General features: G+C 33.2%; 1 protein-coding gene and 2 pseudogenes across 1 annotated transcript; 1 reads left to right on the top strand and 2 right to left on the bottom strand.

Annotated features, from left to right (window-relative positions):
- Nucleotides 1-438: 438 nt before the first annotated feature.
- LOC142611092 (F-box/kelch-repeat protein At3g23880-like) lies at nucleotides 439-3,992 on the top strand. The gene is made up of 2 exons (XM_075783124.1): nucleotides 439-1,711; nucleotides 3,514-3,992. The coding sequence occupies exon 1, from the start codon at nucleotides 548-550 to the stop codon at nucleotides 1,706-1,708; it is 1,161 nt and encodes a 386-aa protein (XP_075639239.1). The 5' UTR covers nucleotides 439-547; the 3' UTR covers nucleotides 1,709-1,711; nucleotides 3,514-3,992.
- Nucleotides 3,993-9,104: 5,112 nt separating this feature from the next.
- Nucleotides 9,105-12,504, bottom strand: LOC142609183 (F-box/kelch-repeat protein At3g23880-like; annotated as a pseudogene).
- A 5,062-nt stretch (nucleotides 12,505-17,566) lies between these two features.
- On the bottom strand, nucleotides 17,567-22,656 carry LOC142609182 (protein FAR1-RELATED SEQUENCE 5-like; annotated as a pseudogene).
- Between the last annotated feature and the right edge of the window lie 678 nt (nucleotides 22,657-23,334).

Below are 23,334 nucleotides of genomic sequence, written 5' to 3'. Positions count from 1 at the left end.
CCAATTTTCCATCATTTCCTTCTCTCCAAGACTCCAACTAAACGCACTAAGAATGACCCTTAACTAGAATTTGTTGTGAAATAAATGTACCAAGCACTTACAAAATAATGATTTATTCTTCTAAAAAAAAATAATGATTTATTAGATTATTATTTTCCAGAAATAGTATGCATATTATGTGACATAATCCTGGTGGCGTGGTCCAGGCCTTTGCACTTGGTAGATCTTGAGCTTTTCAACATTTTTGATGAAATTATAAAGGTTTCGAACGCTTTTGTAGTTCATCCAAAGAATTGTAAACTACCCAAATGGAAGAATTAATTTTTACCAAAGTATGTATGTAAACGTTGATTTTGCCTAGGATAACTCTCCCAGTCCCTGCTTTAAATAAGCCTAAACCCTTCATAGAACATATTCCGATCCCCAAGTATATATACATATGTAAAAAAGTTAACTTTGCAGAAGCCTAAACCTTCACCTTCGGATACTCATTTCCAAATCTGCTATTCAGATAGATACATACAAAATGGAAATATAAGTATAATCAATGATGATGGCTACAATACCAACGCAGTTGGATGATCTCCCTCACGAAATTGCATTCAACATCCTAATTCGGCTGCCAGTGAAAACGCTGCTGCAATTCAGGTGCGTTTCCACATACTATAACTCCATCATCACCAGCTCCAATTTCATTACCAAACACTTCAAACTCAACCTAGTCAAATCATTATTATCCAACAAAAACAATGATTATCTACTATGTAAAGCACGGTCACATAGGGAACAAGACATGTTGTGTACTGCCGTTTGCAATATCAGCGACCACACGCTGACTGAGGTTTCCAGGTGGAAAGTACCAGTTTCTAATGCCACCATTGTTGGCATCTGCAAGGGCTTATTCTGCCTTGTTTTTCAGCAATTTACTGTACATACATTTAGTGCTGATAGTCGACCAATCGATGGTACTTGGGTTTTTGACATATATTTGTGGAATCCAAACATTGGAAAGTTTAAGATAATTCCATCTACTGATGACAGTTTTGAGCCTTTCGGTTATGGATTTGGGTATTATCATATTCAAAACAATGACTTCGACTTCAAGGTTTTAAGATATGGGCGTTTCTTTAGACAAAACCGGCTTGACTTCCAGGTTTACACGTTGAGTTCCGATTCGTGGAGACAGTTAAGTTCATTTAATGGATCTAGAGGACCTATTACTAGGATTGATCTACCACCTCATTTGTTTTTTAACGGAGCTTTGCACTTTATAGCATATTCTCGTGACCACAAATTCATTCTGTGCTTTGATCTCCATAATGATAACTTCCGGGAGATACTACTGCCACAGGATTACTCAAATGGATTATTTTTTAAGCTTGAACAACTTGCAGTATTGGAGGGATCATTGGCTTTGATTGCTTTCGACAGTCATGTATTGATTGAGAAGTGCCACATATGGGTGATGGGGGTTTATGGTGATGTTGACTCTTGGACTCCGAACATTGTAGATTTGAAGGATGTTAAGAACTTCTTTGGCTGCACGAGCAGTGGTGAACTTGTTATTAGGAAATCTTCACCTCATAAACTCATTTTATTTGACCCTAAGAGTGCAGATGAGAAAAGTATTGGAATTGGAGATCTTGCACCAGAGATTTACACAGCTAATCTCATGGAGAGCTTAGTTTTTCTCAATGAGCGTAATTGACAGGTCAGTTTTTCTATTTAGTGAAGCTGTTGGGAAGCTTTTGTATCTATGTTATTGCTGTTTTTCTTTCCTTTTGTTGTAGACATGATCATATTGCTTCTATGTAGAAGGACAAAATCACTTTAGAGGTTATGCATTGTGACTATTATCTATCAACCAACTTTATGTGCTCAGTCTAGTAATGTCCATTTAATAATGAAAAGCAAGTCTACCCATCATACTATTACTTCATTGATCATAACATAATGATTACTGGGTTTGGAATCAAGTTAACAATTGAAATTTGATCCCTTGGAAACAAAAGAAAGTTTTCAGTGACCCATACTTGTTATTCTTAACACAGAGTTATCGGTACTTAGGCTGTGTTTGTTTCAAGGTAAAACATCTTCTGCATAATGTTTTCCCTATTTTCAGGTGTTCCGCCCAACTGAAACGTTACTTCTTGCTTTTATCAACTAATTACCTTATATACAGTGTTATTTATTGCTTCTAGAATCAGGAAAAACAGTACAAATTTGGGGTCTAGGAATTAGGATTATGGTAATGCAGTGAACCATAAATTAAAAATAAACAATTACTCATCAAAAAGGAGTATGGTAGCGAGGCCAAACACAAACCAGAATAGACGTAAGCCAATATAGTGACTTGTATGTAATTTTCAACCTCATTCCGACCAAAGCAGAGGAAATAGAAAAGAATGAACTGTGATAACAAATAGTCCATTCAACACAACTATTTTTAAAGATGTTCGATAAGTGGCTCATTCTATTAGGGGTCCACCATGACATTTCAACACCAAGTACCTGAATCTTACTGGGTAATAAAATACAGCTATAAATGACAGAGGGGAAGCCTATTGAATAAAATCCCATCTAAATACCTTGATTAGCAAATAAAGCAGAGCCTTTTCAAGTAACATCAATACAATCCTCTCCTCCTATTGTCCTGGGAACCCCTGATATCGATTTATGATAGTATGTCAGTATACTAAATCACCTCTCTCTCTCTCTCTCTCTCTCATTGTCCTGACCTGCAAACACCATATTCCTGCAGTATGCTCTCTCTTTTTGTGATAGCTTCCTTTTTTTTATTCCCTATGCTTGCTAATCTGGAAGTTGATTTGAATAAAGAGATTTGTTAGCTACCCCATATATGATTTGATGGTTCGTTCTTCTGTCTGAAAGTTGTACGGGATTTGGGTCCTCTCATATGTAGCTTCTCTGCCTAGTTAGGAAAAATTATGAAGGTGATATTTGTTAGCTACCATATATGATTTGCTTGTTGGTACTTTAGGCTGAATGTTATGTTTGTTCTGGGTTCTCTAAAGTATCATTTGGTGTAGGGATTGTATGCGAATGGGGTTGATGAGTTGTGGAGTAGAATGGTATGCATGAAGCTCTTCTTTCCTTTTTTTGATTGCTTTTATTGCTAAGGTTCATTTTCTAAAATCGACTCTACCAGGATTTTTTTTTTGGTCTCCCGTATGACTTCAATTTTTGGGGTAAGGGAAATGGAAATAATGTCCCTGTGAAATGATCATAAATGAAATTGTTTGGAGTTGCTCTTTTGTTTTGGTTTGAGCTGTGGAATTTTTTTTATTTTATCTTTTGTGAATAAGTATAGTTTTGTTAGTTGCTCAAAGATTAAACATTGACTAATTATAAGTAAAGTTGGAAGCTTTTCTATGTGTACTGATGTACTGGATTTTCTTTAAAAGCATGGAAAATCTCTGCTTGATCTTTACAGGGTTAATCCCTGTTTCAATAATAATTTTTAGCCTTCCTTATGTGTCAATTCAATGACAGGTTATAATGGGCTCTTGTATTCAGTTGCTTCTTGGCACTATTGGTTCATTAAGCATTGACAAGAGAGAGAAATCGATGGGATGTTGTTACTTTTCTGTTTTACATGGGATTTCTTTGTTCTTGGTACTTTATTAGTTGCAGTCCTCTCAAACCCAATTGCTCTAGCAACTTAGAAAGCACTTGTGTACCCAAAGCTGTTTGGGATTTGTAATAATAATATTACTAATGGTATTTGGTTTTCTTTCCCCCGAATATCGAATTATATATACAAAAAAAAGGAGTTGTATTATTAAATGAGTCCAATAAAAATAGAAAAATAATAAACAGAAGGTATATATGCTAAAGAAAATAATGTAAAATAGGTTGGACCAAACTGATCTCAAAGTAGTTGGACTTTGATTAAAATGTTGATGTAACAATGGAGTGCTAGATCAAAACATTAATTGCCAAAGAAAATCATGTATGGCACAAATTTTATTACAGGGTATATGATATGTGTTCAAAAGTATATTTCACTAGGATTGATTGCTAGAGAAAATTTTGAGATTGGAGCAATAAATATGCATTTTATGTAATGATTATCACTGATTTTTATATGTAATCTCCATTATAAATATTGATTCAATTATTACCTATTATAAAATCAAGTGAATGAAAGATGTAGCTTATGGTTTTGGTGTTTTGGATGTAAGTGTAATGACCAAACCGTGTTAATCTCTTATATAATTATGTTCTATCTATTTCAAATTATGACATTATGATGATAAATATTGGGACATGAATATAATATTAATTTTTATTATGAATATTTTTGTGCACCAAAGCTCTTATAATTACACTTGGAAGGATTTTTTTTATAATTTTTTTTAATATATGTTTAGATAAGTTTTAGACACAACTTACTTGAATTTAGATTACTTTTAGTTAAAAAGACTCAATTGAAATGTGAATTGAAACAATTTAAAAAGTTAATGGGTTCTAATTATAATTTTTTTAAATATAAGGTTTATATATCCCCAAAGAGATGCTTGGGTAATGGGCACATTGATTTTAAGCTTGAGGTAAACTAAAGGTTATAAGTTCAATCCACCGCACTATCGATGCTAGAGTGTTTCATGAAGAGAAAATGGAGTGTCTATATGTGTACACAGACACAAAATGAAGTTTATATTGAAACCACCCCAAATTGTAATGGAATTACATAATTGATCAAAAATTTTAATAAAAACTATTTACAAAGAGTAAAATAAGTGTGGGAATTGGCACGGATAGAAAATAGTCACTTAACACAATCATGACTTTTATTTTATGACTTAACTACATAGTATATGATTTTGATTGATCACTTCACTCTTTTCACTTTATCAAAATAGTTATCAGATTTTGACGTGCATAAACTATAAAATGGTACCTTAGATGGTCTTACTAACTATAAAAGAATAAAGAAAGGAGTCATTAAATTGCACAAGCTGTAATAAAATCGATTAAAAAATAATGATGATTTGCAAATCGCATCTAACAAAAACGCAATATCCAATGAAGTTTGTTGAGAAGCCTGAAAGAGAACAAACGACGCTTATAAGTCAACACTTTATAGGCAAGGCTTGCTGCATACATAATCCATAGACAAATATTACGCTATTAGCTACTGTAATGGACTCAATTGTAAGAATATAGTATGGAAACTTTCAATTTTAAGTTTTGTTCTTAACTATGTTCTTTACTTTCATCCAATTTTCCATCAGGTAAAAAAAATCCAATGGTCAAATCAATATATACAAATATAAAGGGAAGCAATAAATTTAGTGAATACATTTTTTACAACCATTCACATAACATGTTGTGACTGGTATATACAAAAGTAGTGTCAATGTTGTACTAAAGTGAAAGGTGATGTTGCTTCAATCAATTTTAGATATATATATATATACATGAAGGGGAATAAAAATGAATAAGACGGGTCTATTTGAACAGATGTGACGGTATAAGGACGACGGATCCAAGGAACACTAACCCACAGCGGACGAACGCAAGCGACATGTAGTAGTGATCTTTCCAGATTTGGCCCCAAAGGATTCCTAAATGAAATTGACTTGCGTCTCACGTTAGGTCTGATGTGGCTTCGCTTAATCCCCACGCAAGCGTAAAGAGAGTTTTTGCGTTATACGCTTAACCCTAATCAAGAGACTCCAATAAGGAAAAGAACTCTAGGGGACGTGCAAAGTCGAAGAAGTTCTATCCCAGAAGGAAAGGAATTCGTGGCCAAGGCATAGATGTTAACCCTACACTACTATAAATACCTCAAAACCCTCATAAGTCAATGTACGCATTATTGACTCAACTCTGGTACTTTAGGGTTGTGAAAAAATGTTCTAACTTGACCTTCAGAGGGTTTTTGGCCGGCACCACACCGGTGCTCTCTGTTAGGTCTTCTCTTTTCGTTTTGTAGGTATTGTTTAGATTTGGGAGTGTGTGCAACTTATTGGTGATTTTTGGCTTCATCAATTAATATATATATATATATATATATATATATATATATATATATATATATTAAAAGACTTCATTAATATTTATTATTTAAACCATATTTAGAACAAACCCTCTCGTAATACAAACCCATGTTGTAATAGTAAAGGAAAATAAACTCTAGCTGCATGCTAACCATTTTTCCTAGCCAAGGCGTCAACAAGCTAGTTAGCTTCTTTGAAGCATGATTAATCTTCACTTGCAATCCGTAACGAGAGATTTTCAGAGAAATACAACTAGAAGGAATGAAGGATGCCCATCATGCCATTCCACATCCACATTAACATCAATCTCAACTTCTATTAGCCAACGAATATAAGTAAAGAGACATCTTAAGGCCATATCTAAGGGCCCATAACTCCATATCTACACTAGAAGCTACAACAATGGCCTGTGTGTACCCTATAATCTATAGTCCTCCATGGTCTCAGATATCACCACCACTTGCCTCAACCAAGTTGCCCAAGGAAGAGCCAGCCATGTTGAGTTTATGTCAATTAGCCAATTTGACTCAGGAATATTCAATCTATTTCTGACCAAGTGCTTTGTCTTACGCTTGTGAGTTGTGAATGACCAACGCAAAAGAAATACTCTACAGCCAAGTGTTTCACTTCACTAACTAAATCATTGTTTTTAGGGGCAAGTTTAAAGATCACCCTGTATCTATGGATCTTGAGACTTCAAATTGCTAAACAAAAGAATACATTCCAAGAGAAGAGAGACCCCTGACATAAAGCAGAGCAACAAGAGTTCCTCCTAATCAACTACAAAGATCATAGTCACAAAAATTAATAGGAGCACCAGGTCTATAGGGACGACAATTGAGCAAATATTAAAATTCCAAAGGCCTTCATATGCCACCTCCTTGATCCGCAGTTTTTCCTCTCCAGGAGATAGAAGTCCAGCAATCATGCTCCGTAATGCCCCATCAACAAGCCATTTATCAAACTAGATCCAACCATCCATTTAGTTCCCTTAACGAATACACTATAATCCTTCTTTATGGCAGTCCATGATCTAGAACAAGGTAGATTGGGGGTTCCTATAATTACTACTTAGAACCATGGCATATCCTTTTGAACCTTTAGTCTCCAATTTAACTTTAGATAACAAGGCTAAATTTTTGGGTTTATCAGCTTGGAGGACTAAGCCCCCCATCATTCTTAGGCCTTGTGATTTTTTTCCGACCGACAAGATGATACTTGAGTTTCTCCTCAGTTGATCCCCATAGAAATTCTTACAAATTCTATCCAGGGAATCAAGGGTTCTCATTGAAAGGAGGACACATCCAAGACTGCTTTTAGATCTTGACAATTTTTCCTACAGGCTTTGGCAAACAATACCAAATCATGTTGGCTGGATGATCATCCGCGGAGAATAAATAGCTTCAATCAAAATTTGCTACCTAGCACGTTTTGAAAAAGGTGGCTGAAACTTTTTGAACTGATTATTTATGTAACAATTTGGCCACAATCCAAAAATTGCTACCAATTTTAAGGAGCTAGAAGAGGATCCCTATAATGTACACCTTATATTTCTCTTTTCTTTTTCAAACAACCATGCTTTTATGTTTTTTTTTTTTTTTTTGTCTTCCTAATATTCAGGCTGTAGCCAAAGAGCTTAAGCTAATCTAGTTGTCCATGACTTTGAGTCACATTCTAGCATGTGAATAGCAATATTAACACAGAGCAATAAGAAAGAATGGAAAACAACCAAGATAATAAATTCATCCTATACATATTCTACCCGAGCTGGCTTAAAATATATTGTAACTGAACCATCGTCTGAGTTTTCTTATTCTAATTTAAATAATCTGCAGTTGCCAAACTCTGTAAAGAGAGCTCTTATGTGTAAGTACAGCATGATTATAGGCTTTATGGTACCAACATTGAACTCATACAAATGCTAAGAGTTTACACAATATGAGCCTGCACGCCTATTAATTAGAAGTTTGCCATTGCCAGTACAGCAAAAATAAAAAAACATGCAACTTGATGCAGTGGTAGTACCATTTGTAAATTCCAAGACTAAACGCAATCATTCTTCTTTATCACCATATGTGCAGCATATCACACTCCCTGTACTTCCTTCTCAGCTTCACTGAATTTAACCAAAGCCAGCAATCCCTTGAATTCTATGGTATTGTCAAATTATTCCACAGATTCCAAGCAAGTAAATGCCAAGAGGCATTGTCTCTTGGAATCTTTCACCATTGACATCAATAGAAAAAAAAAACAAACATGTACGATCCCTTATTAAGAAATTACTCCAATGTAGTGATTCATAGGAAGTATTTTCCGAAATTCAGATCCTACATCATAATCCTTTGGATGATGCTATGATACTAGTGAAAGTTTCAAATGCTTTCTAAGTCGTATAGAGTGACTAACAGATTGTGAAACTTTTGTAGGAGCTTATCATTTAAAAGAACATGACAAGAATGGTAAATTTGGACAACCTACAAGCCAGTAGGTTTGATGCAGGAGCTAAGGGGCGCCAACCAATTACATGTTAGCTGAAGGCTGGTAGTGTTTATTTCAACGCATTTAGTAGAAACTCTTCTAGTATTCAGTGGTTGACAAAGATGCATATATGTGAGTGGGTGCAATTAATTAAATTTTTTTTAAGGGTATATACATGAAAATATGGTGTGTCCAAAAAAGGGTACCAACAAGTGTCAACAGTTAACAGGTAATACAAATCTTAATTGTCAACTTGATTCCAAAACTAGTACTCATCAAGTTATGACCAATTAAATGAGATTATGTTGGCAATACATGTATGTTACATCGTGACATACCATGTTGTAGAATGTGCACAACATTTCTCACACAAATTCAGCTTACAAATAGTAGCCATAGTCCCCACTCCTTAAAGAAACCCTATTCTGTTTAATAAGATATACTTTCTACATTCAAAGAATTACTTGCAGGCCTAGAACAAACAGAAAGAAAAGAAAACACGATATAATGCCAGATTCATTTAATCGCAAATACATAAATAACAGAAATTTCTTATAGCATAATGAGTTGTCAATATAAATTTCAAAAAGATGACTACCTTGCTAGAATCTCCAACTTGCTAAGTTTGTATTTAAATCCCATCAAGTAAAAGTAGGCTCTCCACCCAAAAATCTGTGTACATAAATATATAATCTGGACTTTCAAGAATTTCCTCATTATTTAAACTCTCAGGGTGAAATATTCTAAGCGTCTGAAAGGGGTTATACTTTTGAATCAGAAGTTCCCCATTGAATGTGAAGCCTAAAAACCATAAATCTCCTTTCATCGGTACACTTTTCTTAATCCAAGACTCTGCCACACCATACTCCTTCATCATCCATATATGGCATATTTTACTCTTTTCTTCTATAACAATCAAAGCCAGCAATCCCTTGAACACTGCCAGATGTTGTGAATATGGAAAAATTCCATCTAAGTAATTTTGAGGCAGCAATATCTCACGGAATCTCTCATCATTAACGTCAAAATACATAATGAATTTGTTGTGGTACTGAGAACGTGCTATACAGTGTAGGGCTCCATTAAAAAATACAAAGCCAGGGTCCCCCTTACGTTCATAATGAACTGACTCAATGGGTTTAGACCCACTTGAGGACTCCACAGATATTACAACCCTTCTCCAAGAATCGGTACTCAATGTGTAAATCTCAGCTTCAGCTGGCTTTGGCTTTAAGTTTCCTTGATGAAAAATTGGATCAAAAATAATTCTTAGAATCTTGTAGTCATTGTTTTGATAATGATACGCAAGTCCATAAACAACTGCATCACGAATAGTCGAGGGAGTAAGTTGAACCTTCTTAGACTTTCTAATGCTTGGATTCCAAAAATACATTCTGTTATTCTCTTTTTCTACTCTATATTCTGCTTCATGAACAAAGTAGAACATGCCCCTACAGTAGCCAGCAACACCGAAACAACAGGGGGCTTGAAATCTAGAAGTCTCGGTCAATGTGCGGTCGCTATTGTAAACAGCCGTACAAAATTCTTTTCTGTATAATGGGGGTATAGTCAACATATAACCATTGTTATTGTCGTTGCTGTTGTTATTGAATAATGATTTAGATCGGTCAAACTGAGCCATAATGAAATTGCGGTCGGTGATTGTGCAGTACCAAGATTTAGAAACACATCTAAATCGGATTAAGGATTTCGCTGGTAACAAAGTGAGGATCTCGTATACGATGTCGTCCGGTAGACGCTGGGACAACAGTAGTTGAGACATCAGTGGTTCGATCGGTGAAAGACGATTACAAACGGCTGATCTTCAACGTCTGAGGCTGATTTGGATTTCTGAATTTTGATTTACGCTAGGGCAAAGAACGGAAGCACAAAACCTAATTGGAATTCACTTATATAACCGAGGGTTCACTTAAATTTTTCTGGGCTCTTTAAAAACGCGAGGCTTTAAGGTTGGGAAATTTATTTTTATATATATATATATATATATATATATATATATATATTTGTATCGCTGCTTGTGTCTGTGAAGAAGACTGAGCAATATTGAATTATGAATTCAAGTAAAATAATAATAGTTTTAGGATTTGTTCGGGATTCACTTATTTTGTTAAAATTGAAAACTTTTTTTAAAAGTACAATAGATAAAATAGTATCGTGAGACCTATGAGTCATAGTACAAAAAAGTTGGCTTAATCTAGACAACTTCAACAGCTTGCCATACTTTTTCACTTAGAGCCTGAAAAAAAAACTTTCATATGAACTTTTCAGTACACATAATTAGTGTCATCAAATAAATGAGGAATCAAAAGAGATTGTCCACGATCCATGACAACAAGGGTCAAGAATCACACTCAGGAAATTAATCCAATCAGAGTGCACCTGCTCTGATATCACTTGTTGGGAAATTTAGACCGCGGTTGATAGAATTAACAAGTTTTAAACTCAAGTTGTTAATTAGATTTATTATAAATAAACCTTGTTAAAACAAACCAATATCAATATCATGTACAGCGGAATAGTAAATAAAACAAGATATGATGACCTAAGAAAACCAATGAAACAAACTAGTTTCACAGTAAAAAACCTGGGGAGAAACATTCCCGAAAAGTAATCCACTGTAGTAAAGAGAAGTTTCATATCTAGTACAAAACATTTGTCCCTAAACTCTAAAATCCCCGTAGATAAACTTATAACAGAAACCTTCTACCGCTTCAGAACCTCTGAACTCTTCAATATATGAATGCCATCCAATTTTAGATTTTATGATGTTTTTCTTTTCAGTGTGATAAAATTTCAGTCATAAATAAATCTAGTATTTTTAATCAAATTAATAAAAATTGAAAATTTTCGTTCCTTTTTAACTTGAGGGAGAAAAAATAATTCAATTTATTTGAAATAATTTCATTAGATGAATGAGAATGATCTAGATAATCTCTTGCTGTCTTATATAAAAGATAACCATTTTGTTTTAGGTATTTCTTTCTAATTTTGTTTGTATTTGGGTTGTGTGGTTTTCTTTTGGATTTTTCTATGTGGGTCTCTATCTACTGGTAAGCATGGGCTGGTTTAGTTTTGTTAAGAAATTTTTGGATTTTTTTTTTTTTTTTAGAGTTCAAAGTTGGTCTAATTGAAATGCAATGAACTGTCTAATGAAATGCCTCTGTCAACAATGTATTTTAATGCATGAGTTTTTAGTATGAGATTTTGAGCTACTTTGATGTACATACATTACAAGGAAAACATCCAAGTCCAAGAGAAATTGGGAACTAATTTTTTCATAGTTTTATAAATGGCTAACAAGAGATAGACAGTTTGCAATGCGTGCCTCTAGTTTTATTTCCTATGGTTGAATTCCTAAAGCACAGTCAAGCTTTTTTTTGAGACTCTGCTATGAAGCAATATCAATGGTACTTGTTGCTTTCAAATGGCTTTCATGTTTAATTAGTTCTGCCTTACTTCTTGAGAATCTGTTTTTGGGAAAATTCTTTATAGTTGACTACCGTCAAAGAGAAGATATAATTTTCCCAAGCTCTCTCTTTCACTTTCTACAGTGAAGCTGTTCATATTGGTATGTATTTTTGTCCATTGGTTTTTGTTAAAGGATTTCTTTTTTTCTTTTTTTTGATGGGAGTTAAAGGATTTCAAATTCAACTCTCTTTGGGTTAAGCAAAGAGACTTGTGAGTCCTATATTATGTTCTTGCATTTACATGATAAATATTTAAATAACTTTGCAACGATGCTTCTAGTAGTGAGACATCTTATGCATGGATTGGTTTTTTGGTAGTTCGACATGGACATGTTTTTACTATATTTCTGCTTAAGATGTTTGCCTAGAACTCATGGCTGCACCTTTTCATTTTATTCAAACTTTGTAGTCTCAAAACTAGCTATTTTTTCTAGTATCCAATTTTGTTTTCATCACTATTTTGATATATTCTTTTATGTTTTGCTCACCTGCTGTTTTTCTTTTATAGGCATTTATATGTTCTCCTGGCTCTTGACTTTTAATGTAAAAGTCTTTCTTTGTGTTTGCAGGCCAAGGACTTGAAATTAAATTTTTTAAGGTCTAAGGGACAATTTTATTGGCTTGTTCCAATCAAAGAAGACAATTAAATAAAAATAAAATAAAAAAGGGAATAAGCATTTGTGCAGTTGGTGAGTCTTCTTGTTTCTATTCAATATTTATGTTTTTGCTTCTTACTGATTAGATTTTTGAGAAATTCAAAAGATTTCAATTTAGCCCAGTTTAAAGAATACCAGAAGATATCTACTATTTTATTTAAGTACTAATGTATGATTGTATATGCTGAAATATAATTGAGGGGCATCATATTACATTTGGTTATCTGTCTCATACACACTTGTTTAGGTATCAACCATTCTATTTTATGACCCCTAAAACAAGACAGATTCTTGATGAGAACATAATATGTATGTAAGCACAACTATAACAAAAACAAAGAAGCAATTGTACTGATTTATTTTTATTAGTCATTGTTCCCTGCATAAAGACTAGCAATGTTTAAATTCAAGAACGGAAGAAAAACACAAAGTACATTGGCAATGCTTGGCAAATGTTCTTGCAATTCAGAAGTTAGGAAGTCATCCCAGAAAATGTGCTTCTCAAAGGATGACTTGTAGTGATAATATTGAATAGATCTAAAAACTGGGAGCTTCAATCACATAATTTTAGAACATTTGGAAGCCCATGACTAGAACCTAGTAAAAAATTCAATCATGAAACAGGCTGCATCCCCAATACCATTAATTCAAATATTCAATCATTAGCATTGTAATCCCTGCTAGTTTACATATAGAAGGGAGTTACTGACCTATAGAACACCATATTGTGATTTAATTGTGCTTTATATTCTTTTAAAAAGGCCATCAAACACTATAATTAGTACACTGGAAAGATGGGATGCTTCAGCCTTTCATTTGACTATAGGTGGACTGGAGGAGAAGATTTTATTAGAATTTACTGGAAAGAAAGCTGACTTTACTAGATTTCCTATTACTTCTGAATTTTAGGAGCTAGCTCTTTTTAAATATAACCAGGTGTTACTCTTGTATTTACTGGGTTGCTTACCTTTATTTGTGTTAATTATTTATTATTCATATTTGTAGTTGCAATTACATTAATTTGTTTGGTGTGATTTCATGGATTTTCTTTGCTAACCTTTTTATTAGTTATAGTTTCTTATTGTTTGTGTTTTGAAAAATAAATAGAGACAAAAATGACCAATGATGGAAGAGATATGTCTATTCAATGAAAAAGTGGGCAGCCTTTCGAGATACTTTGACAAAAGAAATGTTTGAGGAATATCAATCTCGGCATCGTTGTATTATTTGAGACTTTATATTTATTATATATGTGTAATTTTCTTATTTTGAACTATTTAATTTGTCTCTCTTGATATATAACTTTTTAGCTATTATGAACTTTAGAATAATTTTTTAGTTTGAGATTTTGAATGTTGTGAAGAAATTCATGCATTTGGGTTTCCTCTCAAGTTGATATAAAAATTTTAGTTGTCAATAGTTGGCAAGATATTTTTCTAGTTGTCTATCACTAAGATATTTGGTCATTATCTTGTCAATTTAATTATTAATATTACCTCATGTATTTATTAAAAATGTTAGTACTAAAATCAAAATGCAGAGGGATTAAGAAAAATAATAATTAAAAATATATTTTATTGATCTTAAATCCAAATCCAAATCCAAATCCAAATTTAGGTATCCAAACAATGAAATTTCAAATGATGAATTTCAAATTCTTCTTTGTTTAAAAAGACCCAAACAAAGAATTTTAAAATCAAGGGATTTCAAATCAAGTCATTTTAAATCAATGGATTTCAAATCCAAATCCAATTTCAAATGTTGCCATCCAAACACAACCTTAGTGTTTGGGAATGATTGTGTGTTATAATTTGGATGGAAGTAATATGGATGTAGAACAATGTTAGTGATTTGGTGGAATGAGCAAGGCCTTTGCACTTGGTGGATCTTGAACTTTTCAACATTGTTCATGAAATTAATAAGGTTTTGAATGCTTTTGAAGTACATCCAAAGATTGTATATGCAGAGAATTCTACTAGTATGCACTTCTCTTCTTAACTTCAGCAAGGCACATAGAAAGAATTAGATACATGCATTGATAACTGACCTCAATTATCCTAAACATATAATCAATATGTGATGAAATGCAATAAATGAAGTGGCAATTGTACTCATACATTTGGTTGGGATTAATACCATTAGCCAAGAACTTGTTTCAATGTGTCTAACTTTGTTATTACACCAACACATGGACATCTAAGGCAACTCATAGAGATTGTCTTAGATGCAGCATCATCACCATTTTTCTCAATCTGTATATCTAACTTAAGTACCGAAGTTGTAAGTTATGCCCAATTTATCAACATCCCCTCCAGCTGGGAGTAGGTTGAGCTCCAGAATTTTACTCATGACCTTCAACAATTGGCTTCTATTAGATATAAATGATGGGATTAATGGGTCATGGTACCCCTTGTTAAGGGTACTACAACCAATATTAACTGTGAGAATCTTACACACACCCAGTAATAATAATTTTAAAAGGCTCTGTTATGTGAGCTTCCTCTTATCTTTCAATTCTTGATTACTTATACAAAAAAAAAAAAAAAGATTTATTCTAGGCTTTTGTAAAGATTAATAGTAATTTTTTTAAACTCTATTTTGGAAAATAATTGGTCTTAAAACTCATTTGAAACTTTAGGAACTAAAAGCTTTCAGTAGATAAAATAATATCTATTTTGTATAATAGAACTAAAAGCTCTATTTTGTATTTTGGCATTTTTTTTGTTTTCCTTTTAGATAAAATAATATATTTTGGTAGTGTTAAAGTAAAACCCTTGTTGGGGCCAAAAAAATGTGTCAAAGTAGTTTATGATAAAGCATAATATCATTTCTTATAGCCAAACATTTTTTATTATATCCTTTAAATCTAACCACATGAAGATGTCTACTACAAACTATAGCCAAAAATCAACCAATGTCTTAACTAATGATAATAAAGAATAATCATCATTAAGAGGGTGTCATGAATTCAAATCTTATTGAATGTTTATTATATGGGAAAAAAAGAATTATGGGAAAGTCTTAAAGACTCATCTTAATCTTTAAGGAAGAGATTGACCATCCCATGTTATTTTACTCTATTCAAAAAGTGTTTTCTCTACGCAACCTATTTGTAGCCTAATCACAAAAAAGGTAAATTATATATTCGAAAAAATATTAATTCATGGGTTTAAACTATGTCATGATAATTTCAACAAATTAATCCGCACAGTGAGGCTTAAAACTTACATGTGTTTGTTAACTTCTTTAATCTCATACTCCAATATTATCTTAAGGTAGCAAAATCAAATTTATTTAGCTCACTATGGGTGATAAGATTTTAAGAACTCTAAAAAATGATACTGCCTTTAGAATTTTATATTTTAAATTATCCTAATTAATCATGAACACCCTTTAAAAGTTTCAAAATTCTATAATTTTAGCAAGATTCTCTGGTGCAACCTACAACTCTTTAAATATAACATTTTGGGCGAAAATGGGCAAATGCCCATTTCCTGCAAAAAAAAAAAAAGGGCAAATGCCCCCTTTTCCAAACTAATAAGGGAAATGCTCCTCTTTTGAAACTCGATTTTCTCAAAATTGAGTTAAAAAAAAAAATTATGAAGCCCTATAGCGACATTTCAAGGAGCCTGTAGCGACGTTTTAAGGACTTATAACGGCATTTTGTAACTCGAGCTCCATGAAATCAAGTTATAGGTAAATTTTTCTTTTTTTTTTTACCTATAACTCGATTTCATGAAGCTCGAGTTCCAAAACGCCGCTATAGGCTCCTTAAAACGTTATTATAGGGCTTAACTTGATTTTGAGAAAATCGAGTTTCAAAATAAGGGCATTTCCCTAATTAGTTTGGGAAATGGGACATAATGCTATTTTTTTTTTCGCGAAAATGGCATTTGCCCATTTTGACCAATAAACTATTTGATTTCATTACCTTGTTAATCGAACATGTTGAATCAATATGTTTGATAATTGTAAGTAGGAAAACCTTGTTGTCTTTCCAAGCTATGTTACTTCATACTAAGGTTCTATCCAAATTGTAATAGTTGACTTACAAAACACAACATTAAATCCACATATTCTATTGTTAATATGTCATGATTGTCAACGTCTGTATGTTCTACACTTTCCTCTATTGTGGTTGTATTCTATCTATGTAGGATTGACCAATCATGAAGTAATTTTAACGGTTATTGGTGATGTTGGTGAGCAGCTACTATTGTTTGGAGCAGAATCAAAGTTTAATTCATTTCTTTTATGGAAAATATTGGGAACCATAATGGATTAAAATTCCTTCATATTTATAGAGATAATTGAAAGATTGATGAGTAATTTCTTCTTCTATAGGATTGATGAGTAATTTCAACTGTATATGGCTATACCCTATACCTTGGGAAACTGAAGGTCAATAGATTCTCAATCATTTCCTTGGAAATCAGTTCTCTGAATGCATTTATCGAATTTGGACATGAAAGTTATGGTCTCATTCAAGTTAGAGTTTACAAAGGCTTTTTTTGTCATTTAGGAGCCCTAGATGGTATAATCATCAGTCTCATCTTTCAGCAATTTGCATGAGCTATCATGAACAATCTTTTGACTGTTACACATTTAAATGTTCCTTAAATTTCTCCTATCAAAACAATGTCCTGAAAGAAGAAGGAAGTGGTTGAAAAGATCTTCAGTTGATGCTATAATTTTTGCACAAGAATTTTTGCACAAGTATTATATCAGGACAATCTTAACAAAAGAAAAATGTAACATTGGCAGCATTGACAAAGGTCTATCTCCTCTTCTCTTTTTACAACGTCCATAGCATTGGCAGCATCACAATCACATACCTGTACATATTTCAAAAACCCAAGTTTATCTTTTGATAACTTAGTAAAGGCAAAAAAAAAAAAAACTTTCCATCATTTGTTAATCATTTACCAAGAAAATTCATGTGAGCATCATAATTATTTGTTCTGTCACCCAAAGGAACCTGTGCTTGATCAAACCCATCATCCATTCCCTACGAGAAATTATAATGATTTGGTGTCATATATGTCATTGCATAAAAGAACATGTCACTTATTAATAGCTTAGAAAAGCTTAATGAACAAGTTTACCGTTAATGATTCAATGAAACTGTTTTGGCATCTATTTCCTTGGGGACCTTCATATGTCATCCATGCCATTGAATTAGGTGCCTGATCTGTTTCCTATATGACAAATCACAAATAGTTCTTGTTAAACTTTCAGATTTTTAGCAGTAAAAATTCTTTAAAATTGCTTACCTACAAACTCACAAGATTGCTCACCTTATGTGAATAGCATTGCACACGTGAGATAGAGTTATTGTAATTTATGAGAGAAGAGTTATTGTTTTCCTGTATGGTAAAATATAAGGAGTTAGTTTAACGAAGAATAAAAAAAAATAAACTGTTTGTACACAGTGCATGTAAATTTGTCAATATTTTTTGCATCAAGAGCATACCTTGGATAATTGTTGTCTAATAGTATCTTTCGTTGAAGTTTTTTTCTTTCTCCTTGATTGTTGTTCAACCCAACTTTTACATATTTTTCGACCCTTACGACCTTCTTTCTTTTTGAGGCCTTTAACCTTTTCAACTAAATTCCTTATAGGTTCTCCATGATCCACAATTTCACTACCACCCAATGACATTTGATCTTTAGAATTATCAAGACTCCCACTTGAAAATTTCATGGCAATATCTTCAACCTGCTTTTCTAATTCCTTTGTAACACTCTCTACCAAAGCATATGCTTCTTTGATTTCAGTAGCTCATGAGGCTAATCTAACTAACCTGGGACATAATCTTCTATACTATTGTGTAACTTTTAAGTTAACATCCCCATTGACATCCTTCCCAATACTATCTATGACATACCCATTTTTTGCTTCTCTTGTCCATCGCTTCAAAATGTAAGCACCACGAATTATCTTTATATCAAGTATGTTGAAAACCTTCAAAGCAACAACACAAAATGTCAAATGTTTCAAACTTCCTACAACTGCATGAGATTGTCCTACTAATAGGACTACACAATACTTTATATTCTCCAACTTTCTCAAGAAGCACAACAGTATATTCATGCACTGGCTAGCTACAATTCCGATCTTTTATTATTGCAACTAATGCATAGTCATACTCATTTTGGAACACTTTAAATATTGTAGGGGTATACACTTGTGATGCTTGCTTCAATAAAGGTGAATTCTTCAAGCACAAAGGAGGCAATTTTTCCCTAGCATTATACTCAGCCTTTAACTCTTTATCCCGCATTTGCCCTACTACCATCTCAATATGCTCAAAAAAATCATCCATATTCAAATCTGATTTTAAGTAATCTTTCAAATCTCCATTCAAACTTTCCCTAAGCTGAGTACTTCGCATTCCCAAAGTAACTTCCCTCTTCATGTAACAATTAGCTCATTTTTCCTTCAATTTGTATATACCATTTAACCAACTAAGATCCTTAATTGTATAGGTCTGAATCATTTTATTCCAAGCTTCTTCAAATTCACTCTCATTCTCATACTTATACATGCAATGAGCCATCCTTCATCAAATTTCCCAATTTCTTGATTCCATTTTGCATTATGTGCCAAGTACATAATCCATGCCACGTCTCTGGCATCACCTCAGTTAATGCCTTTGCAATAGCAAAATCTTGATCAGTAAAAATAGATTTAGGCTTTCTACCACCATGTGCATTTAAAAAACTCTCAAAAAGCCATTTGAATGATTCAACTGTCTCATCGTATAAAAGTGTAGCCCCAAAAATCACCTTCTCTCTATGGTGATTGAAACCAATAAACACATCTAAAGGTCTAAATTCTTTGTTTGTGCCAAATGTGGTGTCAAAACTAAAAACATCACCAAAATGGGCATAATCAATTATCATTTTAGCATCAGCCCAAAATATATTAGTTATTTGCTCCTCAATATCAAACTATACAGCATAATGGAACAATGGATTATGAACCAATTGTTGTTGAAAATACCTTAATAAACTACCGGCTTCACCATATATCAAGCTTCGTTGTCGTCTAGTTCGAAGATAGTTTATTTTATGAATTCCAATGTAGTCAAGATTAGCCCTTTCACCAGCCTCTCTACTCATTAATTCATGTATCTCCTTAGGTTTAATTCCAGAAGCATAAGCTAAATCATTAGCAAAAGCTTGGACATCAGACATCTTTCGTTCTGACCACATCATGAAAGTAGTTGCTGCAAGATGAAGAACATGGTTGTGCTCAGATACAAAATTGTATACCTTGTACTTTCCAGTCTCACGAACTAATGAAACACCCAATCGTACTAGACAATTAGTCCTTGTTTCCTGTAGAGGTTGACTGGTTAGATGATCTCGTTTATCAAGCTTAAGAGTACCTTCTTTAGAACACAAAAATCTTCTCGATGTTATTTCTCCATCTATCTTACTTTTATTTGCATAATGCTTTCAAACACTACACCCCATTTGTTTTCCATAATTTTTCCAAAACATCCAAGCTGCCTCTAACATATCAAACTCCATACCAACCTTTGGGGTACAATCATTCATGGTACCCTTGTTTTGACAAGAATTGTCCATCATCCTATAAAAACACAACCAAAAAAAATAAAAAAATAAAACTCAATTTCAATTAACTGAAACTGAATATTTCAAAAATTACTAATATACCAAGGTCCCATTACTAATATACTCAAACTAAATAGACAAGTTTGAAACAATCATCGCAATAGCAAAACCCAATAACATGAAAAGAAAAGCACCAAAGCAGATTTCCAAATCCAACAGCTTGCAAATCATTAGAAAAATTAGCGAAAACACAAAGCAAAATTGATTACACCAATACATATATATTGGCTTCTAAAAGACAATAAAAACAACAAAAAGTTAAATAAAAATGAATGGAGTTCAAGTTTCCTCTAGTGCACATGCAACATTGCTTACAAGCAGAAGAAGAGTGCAAAAAAAGGGATACAAAGATAAAAGGACATATAATAAACCTTCAGTCAGATACTAAAACCAAAAACATAAAGACTAAAACTAAAGGACAGGATATCTAAAGAGTAGATGAGGATTAGCATTATGTAAATAAAAAGTAAAAAACAGCATTGAAAGACATGTGACATCTAAAAATATATAGAGCTTTTTTGAGTTTCAGGACTAACATTAATTTGTCTGGCCAAAACAAGCCAAGTAGCCAACATTGCTCAGATAATGCCATAATGTTGTGCTTGTGAACAAGATTTGTACATTAATCAGATAATCTACATATTCAATTGATGACATAGGTACATTAAATGTGCTCAATTAACCGAAGGATGGGTAGAGATCTGTCCAAATGAAGCCGTCTCTCTAAGAGTAGAATTCATCTACCCAGCTAAGGGTGCAAAACTCAGGCCAGTAGTAGGTGCATGAGGTGCTCTAGGAGCCAAAGCATAAGCATGGACATGAGCATAGATGGAAGGGACTAAACCAAATGCATTGTAAACTCATTGTGTGTTACAAGGAGATAGGAATTGATTCTTGATGCAGGGGGTGGTGCCACTCCAAATATATATATATATATATATATATATATATATATATATATATATATATATATATATATATACACACACACACACTAGGTTCTAAGGATTTAGGATCTAAATGTATTAGAACTTCAATATGTAATGTTGGCAAACCATGATCAAAACTTAGAGTCTAGATTAAGGCTGCTCAAAGTGATGTATGTGTAAAGTTGAAATCGAGTAATTGCAAAAAATTACTATTCAATTTCTGCAAGGCTCGATCGATCGAAAATTAGACTCGATCGATCGAAGCTCATGCAGAATTTTTTTCTGTAGAATTTCCAACTCAGCCCAAGTCCATATGACGTGTAAGGTTTTATGTTTTGCCTTAAGTATAAAAGGAAAAACCCTAGCCACGTTTTGTAATTGTTGCTTATGCTGTATGTGTGAATCTCTTATGAGATCTAAAGGTGTTTGCCTTCATACACACTTAGGGTTAGCAAGATCAAGATTGATGTCGAGAACTTGGTGATCGTTTCAGTTGCTGCATAAAGAGTTTAAAGCAAAACAAGTGGTATACTTGTTGATGTTGTGGATCTGAGAAAAAAGTAGTCCATGGAATCAGAGCTATCATGGGGTCGTGGTAGTAAGTTTTCTACTCGATGTAGTAATAGAATATTAGTGGTCTAAATTCTATTGTACAAATTTCAATTCTTTCATAGTGAATCTGTTTTACCTTGAGGATAGCTAGATTAAATCCTCCCCAGGCTTTTTACCGGTTTGGTTTTCCTGGGTCATCATATCTTTGTGTTCTTTATTTTCCGCTGCTTTAATATTTGTGATTTTTTTTTTAACCTAGATCTGAATAATAAACCTAAGTATTCACTTGGTTAATTAATTAGGTTAAACAATCTAGTTTACAGGGATCTAAAACTTAACAATATATATAATTAATTATTAATTATAATAATTAATTATTTATTATAATGGCCCTACGTATCTTCATCTTAATTAATTAATTAATAATTTAGGCCTATGCATATATCTTCAACTTGAATCATTCTTTTCTTCTCTCTGATTATGGTGGCCTTGCTCTTTGTCTAAGATTATACTAAAAGTAACAAACTAGTACAACTATCTTCTTTGTCTGCTCTATTTCTTATCTTGAACATTTATCAAACACCTTACAAGCAGAGGATATAGCCCCAAAAAAACACAGCCCTTCTTGAGTAATCATTAAACAATTTTGCAGTAGGGAAATTGCAAAACAACAAAAATCTAATATCAACCATAGGTATGAAATAAAGAAACAAAAAAAAAAAAAAAAAAAGGAAAGGAAAGGAAGAAACTAACAATCAGTAGACAATAGACAGAGAACAAAGGCTAGAGAGAGAGTAAGATAGCTAATAAACTTGGCCTCCATTGGGCTTTCAATGGTCATCCATGGACGGTTTGAAGGGATTGGGCTAGGTGGATCCATCATTTATGATTGAAAGTATTGAAAATTTCAAGGATGGAGGAGAGTTGTAAAAGAAAGTCCGATTTTCTTCTTGCCCAGGAGTGTCTTTTGGATTCAGATGGGAAAAATGGCAGGAGTAATTTGTGGGATGATGAATTTCCCAAGTTTGAGATTTGTTCCATCCAAAAAAAAAAAAAGGTTTAGATCCGTTTGCTAACATTAAATATCACGGCTACTTCCTGAGCTTATCTCCTTTTCTGTATTTTTAAAAGAGTAAGTTAATAGATTGATGATATGGTAACATCTTAAACCATTAATTTTAAATGAGAGGTGAGGATTTAAAGAAATTTATCTGGTAGAGTACCCTAGAAATTCTAGAAGATCTGAATCTGTTCGCTAAGTAACTCATCCTATTAGGGGTCCACGATGACATTTCAACACTAAGTACCTGAATCTTACTAGCTAACAGGACATAGCCATAAATGACAGAGGGGAAGCCAAATGAATAAAATCCCATCTAAGTACCTTGATTAGCAAATAAAGCAGAGCCTTTTCAAGTAACATCAGTACCATCAAAACAACAAAAATGGGTCTATTTTTATGGAATTCTGGGAACCCTTGATATCGATTTATCATAGTATGTCATTCTTCCAAATCTCCTCTCTCTCTCTCTATTTAACCCTCTCCTCCCATTGTCCTGAC

Source organism: Castanea sativa, chromosome 9 (assembly GCF_040712315.1).
Source record: "Castanea sativa cultivar Marrone di Chiusa Pesio chromosome 9, ASM4071231v1".
Lineage (NCBI taxonomy): Eukaryota > Viridiplantae > Streptophyta > Magnoliopsida > Fagales > Fagaceae > Castanea > Castanea sativa.
The sequence above is the reverse complement of the archived record's forward strand: the minus strand, read 5'-3'. Positions and strand labels throughout refer to the sequence as shown.

Coding starts and splice junctions, on each gene's coding strand:
- LOC142611092 (XM_075783124.1), top strand. CDS start 548: ATGATGATGGCTACAATACCAACGCAGTTGGATGATCTCCCTCACGAA.